At 32.7% G+C, this 19,094-nt stretch overlaps 1 protein-coding gene across 1 annotated transcript in view; it reads left to right on the forward strand.

The window, feature by feature from the left end:
• The window catches only part of dpr11 (defective proboscis extension response 11), a 163,066-nt gene that overhangs the window by 57,597 nt on the left and 86,375 nt on the right, over positions 1-19,094 (forward strand). Inside the window, exon 2 of the mRNA XM_017610960.1 lies at positions 12,317-12,537. Coding sequence (XP_017466449.1) covers positions 12,317-12,537 — 221 coding nt within the window. The remainder of the gene's footprint in view (positions 1-12,316; positions 12,538-19,094) is intronic.

Here is a 19,094-nt window from a genome sequence, read left to right on the forward strand (position 1 = left end):
GGGGGGGGGGGGGGGGGAAATGTGTGCGTTAGTCTAAGTTCATTAAAGACTGACAAATAGGCTCAACAGGAGGTGCACTTAGCGCGCCCCAGCTACAGAGAACGATTCCGTGAAGCCTTTCGTGTTTGAGTGTCATTCGTGTGTGAGTTAAAGTGGGGCGGGCGACGTTACTAGCTGCACGTATGATTGAGAATAAAGTTTGATATGTGTATAATATGCACTAGAAATGAAATACACATCGGAGCTGATTTTGTATTTAACGCATTACATGTACATACATATGTAGGTGTGAGTCATATTTTGTATCAAAATCTGATAAAATTTAAGTTAGTTCCTATTGTATTTTAATGAAATTTATAAAATATTAAAAAAAACGCTAATCGATAAATGAAGGACATATTATTGAAATAACAGTTAAATTAAAAAAAAATATTTGTTTCATTTGATGCCACGCCATAGGAAATTAAGGACTACACTCTTTTGCGACAACTACCTTGTACGCATCTACGTAAATAAGTATGGTCGCATATGTTCATATGTATGTGCACTCTTTCTCCCTGCCCTGGGTTTTCATTAATAACCAGGACAACAATTTATAAATTTTGCCAACACCGATTCAGATTACACCAACTCTCACCCAGCGTTAAATATTTACTAAAGGTGACGCATAAAATTTCATTATGTAATTCCCATTACACACGGCCTACCTCGGCATTTTCGATATAAATTCAAATTTCCCAAATAAATATGTATGCATTTGTGGGCATAAATAATTTTCACATGCATACTTTTAAATGTATATGCATATGTATGTATGTGCGTATATGCGTTAATGTATTTAAACATGTATGCTGAATATAAATTAAAAGCACAGAAAGAGAAAAAAACAATTAAAGGGAACAGTAAATTTGTAGAAAAAAATCAACGCCCAAAAGCCGCCCAACTTCAAGGTAATTATTATTCCGATATTGAAATTGATTGCTTTGACATCGACGTTAGGTTCCAAGAATATGTATTTAAAAAAGGGAAATTAAAAATATAAAAACTGCCACTGCGTCAGCAAATTCAATGAATTTATGTTTTATGTTAAACCAGCTTTTTTATAAAGCTGATTTTTTTTTTGCCATTCGACAATAGCAATATGTACATATGTAATGTATGAGCGTATGATGTCAGTAGCAGCTAACGCACCGAACAAGCCATTGAACGCGTTTCGGCTGCCAGACAATGGCTCTTACTTTTGTCCGCTCCCTTTCATGAAAAATGCTTCTCCATTTTTCAACATTCAGCAGTTTTTTGTTTACTCATCGAAGGTTATACCTTTTGTTCAAAAATGTCAGCAAATGTTTTTTGTTTTGCTTTGTATGTATGTTGTCACTGTAGGAATTGCCACTTTATGTTGCCGCTTTTTAGGCGTTCATGCGTGTTGGACCTACACTGTAGCTTCATTAAAGGCACTCTTGGTTATGTACGTATGTATGTGTTTAGTGCAGTGTTGCTGCTTTGCCAAAGTTTTGGCAAATTTACGAATGCTTTAATTTAGGATTTTGATAATACATATCACTCACTAATTTAAGAACCTAAGGACCTGAAATGAAATTTTCAAGATCAATCTATTGCGCGGTGTATCTCCCAAATAATTGATTTAACATGTAATAAAAGTTTAGAGTTAACTTTTTCTATACTTGCAAAAGGAATGTAGCACTTTCATTACTTATAGCAATAAGATAAATTAAATTATAGGAGTCTATATATAGCCGGGATCCTTTTGCAACAAAAACTTGTTCGTATCATTTTTGCAGATTACCATTTATAAGATTAGATCGGTGTTCCATATTACTTATAAGGGGCAAAAAGAAACAAATTTCCAACTTTTTTAACTAAATGTGGCACTTAATCTATTTTTTGGTTAAATTTAATTCATCGATAATTCACGCAGACTTAATTAACTTCGCTGGCATGCACTTTTCCTTACTTATTAACACGCCTTTCATCGCTGCCGATTCGTCCAATACTTAGGCTGGTGCTACCTACCCATATTAGCACGAAACTAGTATTTAAAACATTAAATGACATAGACAGGAACACACTCTGTTCAGAGTTCTAGAAAAGATCCACGAAAAAACGATCAAGACACGCCATCTCCTTGTAGACTACAAATATGATTTCGAAGACTTGAAACAAATTTTAAATTAACGCTGAGCATAACCTGAGATGAAATGGTACTATGAAAGTGCACCTACTTAGGTTTCTTGAAACAAAGATTTTTTTAAATTTTTTGTGAAACTCGAAGCCGTTGCGGTTTTAATGAAAGAATGTTTAAGTAGGGTTCATAAGCAAGGTAATTTGATGAGCGACTGAAAGTATTTCTTCATTGCAAATAATTTTAGCAATGCATCTCTGCAGTGCTGTTCGAATAAAGCGTTTACCTTCTTTCATCGGGTAAAATGTATAAAAAGCTTAGGGTCGGCACGTGTGCCCCTGAAGATACCATTTCTGTTATTGGATTTTAAAATTGGTCACACCATAGTAAAGTGTATTTAACTTCTGAGTTTTATTAAATAGTCTACATGCTTTTTTTGGATATTGTTTTTCATACCTTTAAACACTACGGCAACACTGCTTACATGCACAGTTATTTATATATAAATTAGGATGGTCATTAAAAAATCAAATGAACGATTTTTTAAGTCTCACCCCCTCACTCGGTAATATCACGGTTCCAGATATCACAGATAATTTTGGTCCCGATTGGAGAGGCTTAAGGCGCGTCGCATAGAGCCAAAGTTCAGATTCCTCTATTAATTTTTTTTTCATCTAATACCCAATATTTGAACTACTAGTGCCGAATATATATCATATAAATTATGGTCCGTATGAAGTCAGTTAAGACATCTTCATAGAGAAATCTGGTGTTTGCCCCCTGTGCAACACGCCTTAACCGCCTCCAATCGGGACAAAAATTTATATGTGATATCTTCTACCAGAGTACTAGCATCGACGTAGGGGTTGAGGCTTATGAAATCTGATGTAAAAATTTGCTACCTATATTTAAGCACCACCCTAATATACATACAAATTTATAGTTATACATATGTATGTTCAAATGGTATGCGTCCCCAAAAAATGTGGAACCACAACAAATATTGCTGCAGCATGAAAAAACTATACCAGATGTAGTAATGGTACGATTAATCGAATAACCGATTGTAATCGGTTATTTTCTTTGGTTTAACGATTTAGTTGGTTTGAAATTTTCCTTTCGATTAATCGAACGATTGACCTATTAATTTTTTCGATAATAACGTATAAAGCAAATCGGCGTCGCCAAAAATAGGCGCTCTAACCACCCAATGATATTAGCCATTATCAAAGTGGCCACTCTACGCGGTAAATAGTACCAATACAAACATTTGCACTATTTCGGAAATTTTTTACGTTTTCGTATTTGGGAAAATTTTTGAACGATATTTTTGCAAACAACTGCAACACAAGTTTAAGACGGTTAATCGATTATTAAATTTGGTTGCCGTAGCTAACCACATGATTGAACTCACATATTTGAGTAACCACTTCAAAAAAAAAACAAAACATGTCGCCATCGTGTCGCCCAATTAAAACGACGTTTGAATTGCACAAAAATCGAATGACTTTACGCTACATTCAACGTTTTAATTGGAGTTTTTATACCTCGTATTCGTCTGATGACTGGGTAGTACATAAGTATGGATATAAGTACATATGTATGTATATATGTATGTAAGTATATGTGCAAACATACAAAAGTACATATAAACAAAAATGAAAAGAACATAGAAATATATTTGAATTCCTACACAAGTGAAATGTATATACGTATGTAGTAGATATCAATGGTCCTTTGCAATAACATAGTACGTAAATTAAATAAATTTTTGACTCACTGAAAAAAACTGAAATTGTAATTTCCTTCGAATCAATGGGGCCTAAACGAAATTAAAAATAATCGAAATTTGCTCTTGTACATATTGGTGTTTCCATGATGTCAGACGTGACTTTCCTACGACTTTAGAGTTAAATAAATCATACGAAAACGGAAGTGACTTATAAAAAAAACTGCCGTTATGTCGATTTTATGCTGTCCTTTAGGTTTAAAAAAAAATTAGATGCGCTTGGAGCACTGATGTCAAGAAAGAAAGTCGATGAAAAGGAGGTCATAACGGACGTGACAAAAATAAGCAAAACTCTGCAAATCCTGTTAGGTTTTCCTTTCTTAAACATCCTTTAAATAAAGTCAAATTACGGACCTTACATCCAATTCAATTTTAATCAGAAGCAATTCGTTCCTGGTTTAATTTTTAGTTACAATATGATAACAGACGTTACAGGGGTTCCCCCTTTACAACAGTTTTCTGTTTCGCGTTTTTGCAACTTGCTTCGTTATCTGAGTACGAAATTTATGTAAAGTTATAAAGCTGTTTGAAATCATTTACTTAATTAAAAGAATTACTTAATTTTCTTTTTTCATTTATATGGAAACCCCCATATGTATTTATGAATATATGTAGAAATGTATATACGCTAGGGATGTTAATTTTTCAGCTTTTTCCGATCCCGGGATTTTTGACATGTCGTTATCACAATCCCGGAATGCCCGGATTAGTCCCGGGATTTATATATTCAATACTTTTCAACAACTTAAATCGTAAAAATTGCTTTATATTGTTTGAGAAGCTCTCCTACCATAAAATAAATAATAAATAAATAGGTTTGAAACCTACTTCTTTATTTAAAGTGACGTTTTTATTTTTTCTCTCTGCCATCAGGATTTATTTTAAAAGGCTTTGTGAATTCTAAGATATGATTAATTCCAAAAATTATTTAAAAAATTCAATGCAATGTAGAATTAAAATATGGGTACCAAATGCAAGAGCAAATTTTTTAGAATTAAAAAAAAAAAAATTTTTTTTGGATTCACAAGGACGAATGGGTAATTTTTTTAGCTGATAAAATTGGAAGGACGAAATTCGAGGATGTTATCTAGTTTATATAAGTCCTTAAGCTCGCTGTGGTGTAGTGGTAAGCAGTGCGCGCTTTCACTCCGCAACGCCTGGGTTCAAGGCCTGGTCAAAGCAACATCGCAAAAAAATATAGAAAAAGGTGTTTTCTTAACAGCGGTCATCCCTCGGCAGGCAATGGCAAACCTCCGAGTGTATTTCTGCCATGAAAAACAGCTTCTCATGAAAATACAATCGCCGTTGGGAATCGTCGTAAAACGTTGGCCCCTCCACTTTGTGTGACAGCATCAAGGCGCACGCCACAAATTGGAGGAGAAGCTCGGCGAAACACATGTGTAAACATATGTGTAAACTACAGCCAGTCTATTATTATATTATTAACATATAATTTTTTCAAAAGCAAATATTGCGAAATTTGAAGGATAAAAATTTAAAAGGACATTTTCAATACTTACCAATCCCTCTGGTAGGATTTCTTCTTTAATTTGATACCCTTACTTCTTCTCTAAGCACATTTCTCTGAATTTTTTAAATCATTTTTGAATTACCGACGTCAGAGTGATAAACTAAGAACGCAATTTTACTATATTTGGCCCATGATTTCGCGAATATATTGATATTTGTGTTTAAAATTTAATATCGCGAAATAAATATTAATTATTAAATAAAAAAAGAAATATAGCCAATACTGGTCAAGAATAGGAGTTTCTATTATTGCCATCAGTGCAAATTACAAATTCCGAAAATCCCAGTATCATTTGCCAAGAGTCCCGGGATTTTCGAGACCATAAAAAGGCCGGGAACCCGGGATCCCGGAATCCCAGGCTTAACATTCCTAATATACACCCCACTATTTAGATATACATATTTTCATAATTATTTGGATGTGTTTTGCATACGTACAGTGGCGTAGCCAGGATTTCTGGAGGTGAAAAAAAAAACTTAAGATGAAACCTTCAATGGTTAGAGGCTTCGCCTGTGTGTATTATTTCTTAATTTGATTAATTTAATTATTATAATAATTAGAATTAATATTATAATAGAATTTTTAGGTATTTTGACTTCATTTAAATTCAAAATTATTAAAAACTTAACCATTCCATTTTAAGAGACCTCTTACCATGCAAAAGTCATAGAAGAAAGTTTTTACCAATCTTGATTGTGACGGCTGTTTCAAAGACTTCTGTACTGGATTTATAATCATGCAGGGGAGTGTACCAACCAATGTGTTAGTGGCTCCAAACCGGTTTTATCCTTTGAAATTAAATAAAAAAGCATAAATCAGAAGAATAAAATGGTATTGTGTTAAAATCAAAAGTAAAACATAATAGGTAATTGACCCCAAATCCAAACTTCCTCCCCTGGCTACGCCACTGGATATGTACCAGCATTTTCTTAAAATGTATTTGCCAAAACCTAAGAAAACATACATACATATGGAAACAGGCTGTTAACTAGAAGTAAATAATGTATTCATTAAATTCATACAAACATACGCATGTTTTACATATGATACAGTCTATGATCAACATATGTTTCTAGCGGGTAGCTTTTCCCATGAAAAATGTTAATTTTTAGTTTTCTTCGAATGTTAATGTGAATAAACACATACTTATGTGCGTCGGGAGGCAATTACAAAAAAAAAACACTTCTCCCTTTCATGTTTCATATCCTGGGCATTTTATAGTTGAGATGGAATAATGGAAGTTCGCTAATTACGAAAAATTAAATAAAATCGAGGAAATCTTTTGTTCCATGGTTATGTTTAGGCTACGATGTCTCCCTTTAGGAAATTTTAAGCATAAAGGCCTGATTAGGCAAATGGAAAAATTTTGGTATTGATCATTGGTACAAACGCAAAAATTGCCAGAAAATTTCTTTAATAGTTACGCGATTGTTTTTTTTCAGATCTTTGTATTGGGCTGAACAGCTATTGAATGGCAATGCGGCAATATTTGGGTAGTTCAAAAGGTGTTGTATGTTGTTGTGTGATTCTGTAGTTTTATAGTTTTACAACTGTTGTAACAGTATTGTTGCTATTTCACATACAAAATTTGAATAACATCAATACAACTCAGAAGCCTATGTATGTTTATTAAGTGTGCCATTTCAATAATTTTCACCGTTTTGCTTTTATGTAGCAAGCACAATAAAAATACCGAGTTTGGTACAAATTGGTAGAACGGTTACCGATATACATATATGTGATCATAAGGGGACGGTGGCACGTCCATTATCCAAAATTTTACCATAAACTTGGTAAAGAATTGTTGCAAGCATCAATTTTGAATAAATTAGCTTTAATATTTACTCATTTACTGAAGATTTTGTATTTCTCTAAAATACCGTTATATGGGATGTGGGCGTGGTTATTGTCCGATTTTTTAAATTTTCGGCCTTTTAGTATGCTGTACCAAGGCTAACAACTGTGCCGAGTTTGGAAGAAATTGGTGCAGCGGTTACCAAGTTATACACATGTGGGCGTGGCTAAGCCCATTTTCCAAAAATTTATAATATTCTTATTTTTCGTCTAAAACTTATTGTAAATATCAATTTTGAGTGTATAATCTTCAGTAGTTACTAAAATATCGCAGTTTTCGTATTTCCGAAAATTACCGTTATATGGGAAGTGGGCGTGGTTAAAGTCCGATTTCGCCCATTTTCAATACCAACCTACCTTGGATTAATGGAAACCTACATACCAAATTTCGTTGAGATATCTCAATTTTCGCTCGAGTTGTCGTGTACACGGACGGACGGACAGACGGACAGACGGACAGACGGACGGACAGACAGACATGGCTTAATCGATTTCTCTATTCATTCTGAGCATTTATGTATACATTTGTCTATATCTATCTCGATTCGTTTTGGCTGTTACAAACAACCGTTATGTGAACAAAATTAATATACCCTTGTGCACAAGAGCGCTCGGGTATGAAAAAAGATGAATCCGAGTGACATTCCAGTAAGTATAACGGAATAAAAAAAATGTGTATTATTTTCTGATTTCTGAATTACTTTTTATTTATTTCATTTTAGTGCAAGAAAAAGCGCATACGCTCCAACCCGATAAGAAAGTGGGTAATGACAGAAGAAAAAATGCTGGTTGAATTCTTAAATGAAAATCGCGACTTCGACAACATAGTACAACAGTCTGTTCACAAGTATTGTGTTCTCATTCGACTTTCATTTACAAACATAAAAGTTTAAAACACCTTGTGAACTGCCCAATTGTCGTAGTTTTTTTCACGACTGAATAGGACAATAGAATGTAGAATTTGCACAATAACTGTCTTTGAATATGAACTGACATACTCGTGTTAACAATTGAATAATTAGTTATAGAAATAGAAATATTTTCTACAATACTTATAAGAGATGTGTATGTACATATCCGCTTTAGAGAGCTGAAGCAAATTATCTGAATACATATATAAGTACGCTTTTGCATATTAACGAACCAACAATGCATTATAATAATGGTTAATTCGGGTAAAAGAAACAGATATATGTACATATGTAGTTAAGTATGTTTATGTAACCGGGATTTTATTGTAATGTAAAGCCCAATTAAATAAGTTTTAATTAAATTAGCTTGATTTACAAGAATATTAATTATATTCAAACGTGTAAATCATACAACGCGTGTATGTACATACATAATTGCTATACAATATAATACAATGCTTGCCATGTCAGATGAAAGATAGAAATGAGAAAATGTAGTACACACTTATGGATCTATGTTAAAATTGATGATTTCTTACGCCGGTTTCACCGGCAATTTAAGTGGAAAAATATTTTTTATTTTCTGTCTATTTCCATATAAAATTCATTAAATTAAAAATATTTTTCACTTTGCTTACATGAATTTCGCTGTTAGAAAGATAACCCACCACTTAAAAATTCTCATAACAAGAAAAGTTCTTAGTCCTCTGCAAGTATTCCAAGTATTTTATCATTTGCCAATGGACCATATATTGCATGTCGAACTACTTGCCTTGCACGATCGATTGGTTTCCTCACATACATATCTACATTCATATTATAAATAGAGAAGCCAAAAAGTATACCACCAATTTTTTTTTGTTTTCAAAGTGTACCATCCAAGGATTTATACATATATGTATATAGTAGAAGAAATATCGCAAACACACAAAAATATCAAAGCACAATATCTCAGGTTTAAAATGAGATATAAATGACGAATTATTTTCACTTACTTTGAAACACGTTATCCAGTTTTCTACAAAAATGAGTTATTCGTGAAGAAACTGCACTGCGAATGTTGGAAAAAATCGTGTTTTTCGACTATTTGATTATCGCAAAAACCTAAGCTAATGGAGCAAATCTGCGCGCTAAAAACATTTAGAAAAGTATAAGCTAGTCCCAAGTATAGAAACTTTTTAAAATTTTGTATGCCTCTGGCCTTATGCATCTGAATACCGTTTTTTCAGATCAAGTTATTTTCCCAAGATATTTTTATTTTTATATACCGAAAATCAAACTTTAACAAGGAAAAAAAAATAACAAGTTTTTTGTATTAAATCAAGCTACTCACGATGAAAATCGATGGATGAATAAATAGGTTGTGAATGGTGAAATGAAAATGTGCAATGATATGAAATAGAAGCAGTAAATAATGTTACTCCTACGCCACAGCGTACATGGGCGTACTCGAACATACAGCTGCAACGTTGCCGAAAGCTTTTGCAGAAATTTCCTCAATTTATCCTAAAAAATCGTCATTTCTGCAAAAAAAATCAAATTTTGGTGTCTTATACTTTTTTAACAAAATGAAAAATACAAGCGAGGTGACATACAATAAATTTTGACCACTCATTACAAAACCAAAGCGAACCCACATTGCAAATGGGTTAATAAAAGTGGATTTCTAATTGTTAACGGCATTTAAAATTACTATTTAAAACACAACTGCTTTTAATTTGTTGATCTCCACTGGTTTGAAGTTTTTGAAGATTTTCATCCAGTTTTAAAGTGTAACATTAGCATTTATTAACTTGTATTTCAATGTAAAACATACTATATACAAAGCAGTTAATATCTTAAATGTATTTAATCTTGGCTGATATTTTTCTGTCTCTTTCAAATGAGTGTCAGCAGTGCAAATTAACGATTTGGTTACAATTTCAGAAAAAAATTAAAATAAATAAAAGCACGGTTGTAGAAAAAAACTAGATAAATGCATGGTTGTATTTTGGATTAATTTAGCTTTAACAAAATTTTTATATAAATAAAAATCGGCATTACGGGGGAAAAGTCGTCAAAACGTCATTGAGCTAAAAAAAAGACAAAATTACGACGACGACATCGACGCATCGGCAGCGCTGCGAACATACACCTACATGGCGTATGAGTAAAATTTTCCATTTGAACCCTCTGCGACTGATGTGGTAGGTCTGACAGACACTGAAGGTTCGACATTTTTTCTGAGTTTCAATAGCATTGATTACTAAAAACGCCTATTTTTCGACATATTGTTTATTTATATGACTATTTTATCAATGAGTGTTTAAAATTTTGATAGAATTTTCAGTTTAAATCGAAAAAAGATTTATTAAAAAATATCTAATATATGTACATTTCGTGGTCTGGAAAATTGGTGTCAGATGGTAGTAGATGGTTAAAGTTAAAATTAGACATCCTTGCAGTGAAAAATTATCAATTATTAAAAATAACCAAGTTGTAGTTAGATTTTAGGCGGGATTTACTTAAATAACTCACTTTTAATTTTCTATGACAAAACCAACTTAAGGAGAGTTGTTAAGTTGAGCAGAAGTCATGCAGACGCAATCGGGAGGTTGTTTTCTTTAAAAGTTCTATTTAACAAGCCTCATACAAAAACTGCTTTGAAGAAATTTTTTCTACAATTCCCAAGTACTTTTTTAAATTAGGACAAATAAAATGAAGTTCGAAATTTTATATTATATATCATTTGGTCATTATTTCTGACGGAATTTGGATATAGGACCTCCTACTGCAGAATATGTAAACAAATTAACCAATATGCAATTTTGAATGTAAATTAAATAAAAAAAAACACATTCAGACCTGTTCTGCATTTCGACTCGTNGGGTTTCCTTAGCCAATTACTTTTCATTCCGACTAGCCAAAGTGCAAACTTTTCAAATCGAAAAAATTTGGTCGGAATCGAAATCAAGAACACCAATGCATTTCGATTCCGAAACATTTGAACGGAATCGAAATGCAGAACAGGGCTGATTGTTTTTTTTTTTATTGATATTTTACGTCCGAAGTTAGTTACTAACAAGTTAGGAGACATGTTAGGCAGAGGTTTTCCGGTCTGACTTTTTTGCGGCCATCGCTACACAAATATAGATAGCTTTTTTTGGAACAAAATCTACAGTTAATAATTAGTGTTCGCGCAAACGTCACTCCCCGCAGGGTTCATTCGCAATCGAAATTTAAAATGACAATATCTTGGGAAAATTACCTGATCTAGAAAAATGGTATACAGATCCGCAATCTACGGCCCAAAATGAAGTTTACGTGCCTCGGCGTTTTTTGTGTGAAAAACGAAATTTAAAAAAATTATGGAGGAAAGCCTAATAGAAGAAGTGCAAAAGTAAAACGCCAAGTTTGCAAAGATTAGCAGCGAGTTTATGATTTTTCGGACGCTACGTCAAACGGATAGTGTGTAACTGGATGCATAATCATCGATGGATCCATGTACTTTCACTTCAAATAAAATCAGCCTTTATCTCTTCGCGTGAAATGAATGGTGTATTTATACCTCTTTTCTAACCGATTTGAGAAATAAAATCTCGTGGCCTAGGATCTGAAAAATGTGAAAAATTTCACGTAGAAAAGAGGCGAGCAATGGAGTGAGAATTTTAAGCACCATTAGCCATTATTTTCATGTCATAAATTAATTTTAGCCAACGTATAAATGCTTCTTCGACATTATTCGTGTGTCCCTACGGAAGTTTTAGGTGGCTGTGTGCAAGCGCATTGAAAATGAGAACTTTATCGTTGTTGGCAAGCTGTTGCGACACAAAAGTGTTATTTGCGGCAAGCCCTGCTATTGACAGCCACTCGCGGCTCAACGTTTGATGGATGATTGCAATTTTCGGCTTGAGGTTGCATAATTAAAAAGTCACAAACTTTATGATGCGGTAACCCATAAAGCAACACACTTGCACATGCATACATACATACATACATATATATGCAGATGTTATGAACTAACTGTACACAATTCCTACAATTAACGTACTTATTCGCCACTTTCCAGCAATTTTAACTAATTTCCTTTTTTCCCCCTCTTTTTTCAGTACCCCTCCAAGCTGAAGTGGTCGACCTGACACCGCAGTATATCGCTTCCCCCTCCACATCAGCCAGCAGCAGCAGTTTCACAGCGGGTGGCACGTCGTCAGCGGCGGCGGCGTCAGCTGCGGGCCTAACGGGCACTGTCTTCGTGGAGCCCTATTTGGATGGCTTTGACACAACAAATGTAACCGCACAGATCGGCACGCACGCGTATTTGCCATGCCGGGTAAGTGAAGGGAAGGTAAAATGCTATGTTGGTTGCTCAATGTAAGCATACGCCGAGGGCGATTTCGCAATGCATTCCATGGCGTTTCTTTGCGGACATTACACAAATTATTTCTTTTATAATTTTTGTCTCTTTCATTACATATTTATGTATATACATATGTACATACATACATATCTTTCGAAGTCAGCGCGTGCCGCATAACGTGACACCTGTCGTATTTGTCTACTTACATACATTCCTATAGTGAGCCTCTTTCTCTGACCTTTTTTTTGCTTGCGTGTTTCTTCACTTTTATCACCTCTGCTACGTGCTTATTTGGGCTGCAATTTATTTCCAATATAAAGCACATTAAATTTTATTGCTGAAAATATCTGTAAGCCGATATTTATGGCTCAAAATATAAGTATTCGTATATACGTATGTATTATACACAAATATCTAATCTCGAATGACAGTTCGTGTTGGGGAAATAAAGAAATGGCGTGCGTAGATATGTGGTATATACTAGGGATGGGTAATGTTGATATTCGAAGCTTCGAGATTCGAATTTTAAGCGAATCTTAGCTCCAAACTGGCGAATTTTTGAAATCGCAGTTTGTGGTGCTATAATTCAGATAAAATCGAACTTTTCTAGAGAAGAATCGAGTTTCGTTTTTATTTGCACAAAAGCGAGTGAAAGTAATGTGTCAAATGTTAAGTAAAGAATACCAGCCGTTAATCTATGGATAAACAAAAAATGTGGTTCGATAAAACTCTCCATTCCCTATTATTTTGTTCCTTGTTTACTTAAAGATCTCGCTTTAAAACGCAAAATCATACGCTGTCATTAGATATACTTAGATATACCTCTATACATGAATATAACGTGAAGTATACAAATTTCTTTAGTTTTTCTATAGCAAGAAAAATAAATAAAAACACAAAAAAAATTAGTTTTAATATACATTTTGAGAAAAAAATGTGTTTAGTTTTACTTATTTTTGGTTGTGAAGCTAAGAAGAGTGATGTGGATAGTTAATCACATTAATGTAAGTTCAATTGAATCTCATTTTCGATTTGAGTTATTATTCTTACCAACAAACTTTTAAATATTCATTAAAAAAATGTTGAACATTAGAAAAAAATCGAAGTAAGTCGAATTTGGACCGCCGAATTTCGAATCAAATATTGGTTAGGCAATGTTCGAAAAGAATCGAATTTAAACTCACCACTACCTATCCCTAGTATACATACATACATAAATTTCGCTTTGTAAATTTGGCTTTGATCGCTCTCACGTCAGTAGGTGTTTGACAGCAAGCGAAAAGTTTTATGTCTGCTATTTCTGACATACAAAGCTACGTGATTGACAGCGGAATGAGAGATAACTGATATTACATTCTTTAGTGGGTAAGTAAATGCGCATTTAAGCCATATTACATATTGCTACGATGCCATATTAGTTGAAATTTGGGTTAACCGAAATAGAAAATGTAAATATGTATTCTTTGACATAGAAACTCGTACATACATACCTACATAGAGGAGGACTGGAAGAACGAAGCCACTTCAGAAAGATTTTAATAAATCAAATTAAATTAGAATATTAATTCGAATTATATTGCTTTTACAATGAAAAACTCGCAATGTAGCATAAAAAAAAAAAAAACAGGCAGGTACCCTTGCGGTCAGCTGATTAAGTTAAGTGATATCTTGAATAGTTTTGGCTATTTTTCTTTTATTTTTTTTTAATGTTTATAATTTGCTTTTACAAAATTTTAGAACATTACATAACCAGTACCCTACAAAAGCAGTTTTCGATACAAAAATTCCACAAACTATACCAATACCACCCAAAAATATCAAAATTTTTATTCCGAATTTTTGGATAAATGTTAGGTAACAAGTTTTATTGCCCATTATATTTTAAGAGAATAAGGTGCAATTTTATTTTTTTTATTTAAATCATAATTTTTTTTATAAAATATAGCATATTCTACGTGGTTCAAAGTTTTTTGAAGTCGGTTAAAAATTTAGTGCAATGTTGAAAACTAGTATGGGTATCAAATTGAAGAAAAAATTTTGTAGAATTAAAGCAGATTATCTAGATTTTTTTGTTGCATAATGACGATTATGTATTGAAGAATGAATAAGTCCTTTCAAAATGTATGCTTGAATAATCTTAAAAATTGGCAATACACTCAGAAAAAATTTGAGATATTGAGGTTTTATTAGTGACTTTTACCTGCCTATACATGCGCTCATGGTCGTGTATTTAATGGTTCCGGAAAGAATGCTGGACCAGCATTTGTTGACAGTAAGTTTTTGTACCATGGAACTATTTACTCTGGTATTTGTCCCGCATTGCTTAATTTGATGAGCTCTGCTTTTTTGATGCAGATATGGAAACCTTGGCCTCATAAGCCCGAGTTCGACGACGCCCTCTCGAGTGCCGACGTTTCGCCTTTAATACATTTTATTTTTTTTAAAGAAACATTTAGGCTGTCTTTATCTTTGTTACGGTTTCTTATTGTAGTTAATGCTAAATCGTGTAGATTATACAAATCGTCATAAGTTAAAATATGTAGATTTTTTTGTCGCATTTGCTTCTATATAACGAATAATACAATTTATTGTTACATATATAAAAAAAAAAAAACTTTAACGTCCTCGACAAAATGTTTTCTAAAAAATCAACGGTATTTTTAGCCATTTCACACGTACACTTTGTTCTTTTAGAGTTTCCAGGAAATCGAAAACTTTTACGATAGTTTGTTGAATATATTGCACAAAGCTGAAACTTGAACTTACATGGGTTTTGTTAAAGAATAAACTATTAGGGAGTTCACAAGGTATTGTATAGTGTCGTACTGTTGTATGTCATAAACTTTAAACGGCTAAAACTATATTTAAGGAAATCGCAAGCTAACATAAAGGTTTTATTATGAAATTTCCGTTAAAAAATAGTTGCTGGTGATTTCAAGTCCTCTAAACATTTTTTTAGCCGTTAAAAACTTTACAACATGCGACAATACGACACGTACGACACCTTGTGAACCACCCATATTTTATTTAAAAATAACTTGTCAAAAATGTGGTGCGGCTATAATTTTTTCGACCACTGTATGTATGTATATTGGCCACCAATTCTTGGCATCAGTTATTATAAGTTTACATATTTTTTTTTAGTAGTGCCAACACAGAATCCTATGAAGAACAGTGAAGAATTTTAACTGCCGATAGTTTTGTTTAAATGTGTATGTAGATAAAAATACTTTCAGTTTCATAAAATCTGCCTGTGTTTTACCTGTCGAATTTCGTTCTACCAACTTTATTATATAAAATAATTTAAAAGTACATTTCCAATACCTATTCGCCCTTGTGAACAAAAAAGTTTTAATTGTTTATGAATTCTAAAGAATTTCTACATTACTCTGATTTTTTTTCGTCATTTGTGAATTAATCATATCTTTTAAAGTACAAAGCCCATTAGAAAAAATTCTAAAGTCAGAGAGTGTTAATAAATTACTAGATTGTGATTTAGATTTTCAAAGTAATGTTTAAATTTTAATTCTACTTGTAATTCTTTTACAAAATTTATTTATAACTAATTAATATTTTAACAAAAATTTTGAATGGACTGTATGAGTCTATTGATGAAAGTTTAAATTATACAAAATGTACAAATATCGTATAAATTGAGAAATTTAGTTGTTCGCTGAGTTTGGCGCGAATTCGATTAATGGGATATATCTTCCTATGTATGGCTGATGTTTATATTTTTTTATAAAAGTTCAGCGCTTTACCTAACCAGCGCCACATAAATCAACATTTCAAACTTCCTACAAAACATTAACATTTGAACCCTTAAATTTTAAACTTTTTAATTTGGCTATGAAATTTTGTAGCCCATTAAATTTTAGTAGGTCAAAGTGCCAATTTCAAGACGCTAGGAAACTGCGTTGATTTTTAAGAATTTTTTGGCTGACGGTGTTGTGAATCTATGGTCGACAATTTCGTTTGTATAGGAGAAATGCCTAGCACCATCAGAAAAAAAAACTAATTATTAAAAATCAACACGATTTTCTAGCGTCTTGAAATTCGCACCCTAATCCACTAAAATTTAATGAGCTACAAAACTGCATAACCAAAATAAAAAGCTTAAAATTTTCGGGTTCAAATTTTAATGTTTGTTGAATTTTCATAATTTTTGTATGAAGTTTAAAATGTGGATTTATGTGGCGTTGGCTAGGTAAAGTGCTGAACTTTTATAAAGAAAGATAAACATAAAATAAAAAAATAAGAATAGCCAAAACTAGTCAAAATGTCACTTGACTTAATCAGCTGGTCACAAAGGTACCTGTACTATTTATACTTATCTATTATATGAGAATAGCAAGCTCTTATTATTTTTTAATAAAGCGGTAACTTTTACTTTATTTATTTTTTTTTGAGAACTTAACTAAACATAAAAATAGGAAATATAACAGCGAGCGACAAAACCAAATAAATTTCGAAACACACGAAGCAATCAAACAATTTTGTTTGGGTTCAAATGTTGTTGAATTTTCATAATTTTTGTATGAGGCTTGAATTGTGAATTTAACTAATAAAAATGTCACTTGACTTAATCAGCTGACCACAGGTTTATGTACACACAATACATATTCAAAAGGAAAATTAAATTTACTTCGATATAGATGTTCCCTTTTTTAGTTTTGTATATATTGTTTGTAGTGCTTTCACGTATTATGTTTTTTTTGCGTGAACAGAAAAGATCAGTTTTTCGATCCAGTTCTTTAGAAAACCGATTTTTTTTTTGAACTTTCTATCCCTGCCAAGTGACCAGAGAGATTCACTTTAGAAATTACATGAAAAAAACTTTGGGGGAAGTAGGGGTGGAAATGAGATTTTCAAATTGAACCTAATTAGCGGAAAAACTTCATAATATACCTAAAAATAAATAGTTGTTTTTATTTGCACACCTTTTTTATAGAAGGAAGCGAGAATGTACCTTCGACACTATATTCAACTTTTGGATCCACATTAAACAAGTATGGCTTTAGGAAATCTTATCAAGGCAAAATAAAATTTTAGACAAGGTGAATTAAATATTTAATTCTTATTATTAGTAAAATTTTGTAAAATTTTGCCTTGTAATTCTCAAAGCACTCGTAGTACACAGGTATATGATTAAACAAACAAACAAAAAAAAGAACGCTTTTAATCTTGATTAAGCAAAGCAGCAGTGGCGAAGCAAGAAATCTCAACCACAAATGTTTTATTATGATTGATGGCAATGAACTACTGCAGTAATTTGAAAGAATTGTACGAGCACTTATGCTTACAAACGCTCTCAACTTACGCGCGTACCGTTAATCACATTAAACAGAATCACCTGACTTAAATTACACTGAAAAAATCATGAAATTGAAAGCCAACCTTGCAAATTAGAAACGATGTCAAGCGCTTACATTGCCAAGGTGATTCGTTTACCATTGTAAGTTGGCGCATTGAGTGGATGGTGCTCGACGTTTGCCTTCCGTAAGAGAAATTACAGAGAAAAACAAAAAAGGTTATAAACGTTTGGGCGGAGCTGCTTTTTTGATTAAAGATGTAGAAAAATCTGCTGACCTATAAAACATCTATGAATGGTTTTTCAGCTTCATGGAAACGGGAGGCAGACATATTTTTATGAAACTCTTGCAGCTTTGTACGAAGTTAAAATTATTTCTCCCAACACTACCCAACATACGCTCGATTTGAAAAAGTAATCACACCCAACTATATAAAATATTGGAAATGTAAACATCTTACTTTCAGCAGTTGATGTCATCAGTCATTGACGCTAACACCTTAATGGTTCCTTTACACCAAGCCTTACCTGCAGTTGAAGCCTATTGAAAAAAATATTTTACAACTGTAACGGGGAAATTGCTCATATTTTGTACATGCAAACGAAAGTAAAAAATCAAAACGTAAGAAATAACTTTGTCGATCGATCCATGTGAAAATTTTTTACGAATACTTCGAGTTATACTATCGAACAGGTAGGAGTGTAAACAGAAATTATATATACTTATATACATAAGGTTGGTGACAAGACTATAAGGTCACCTCAATATTGGCACAACTAGAATGTTTTTCGTATGGTAACCTTGTTTTGAAAAATTTTACACACAAATCCATTAAACTCCGATTGGGAGAACAACATTTGCAACATTTGCCATCGCTAATTTTGGGCGCAAAAAATCTGCAAAAAAATAGCAGGCGCCCCTAAAAATTAGAAATACCCTGCAGGGAAACCGCGAAATGTGGTACTTTTAAAGAAACTATTTTATTTCACTTTTTTCATTAGAAATCTATATCTAAGGTGACGAAATTAGAACAGGTTCGGAACTATAGAAAAAGGGATGCAGCGGGGGGCTTGCTTTTGATGGTTTTTGATGAATTTTGAATGGTTTTGAAAATGCTTTACTTCTAAACGACACTTAGAAGAGTTTCTAAATGTTTAAAAAATCAAATTCACTTTAATTAAGGGAATAAGGTTTACTGAAATATGTATATCAATATGG

Source organism: Rhagoletis zephyria, unplaced genomic scaffold, assembly GCF_001687245.7.
Source record: "Rhagoletis zephyria isolate East Lansing unplaced genomic scaffold, Rhagoletis_zephyria_1.1 Rzeph_scaffold_00356, whole genome shotgun sequence".
Classification (NCBI taxonomy): Eukaryota; Metazoa; Arthropoda; class Insecta; order Diptera; family Tephritidae; genus Rhagoletis; species Rhagoletis zephyria.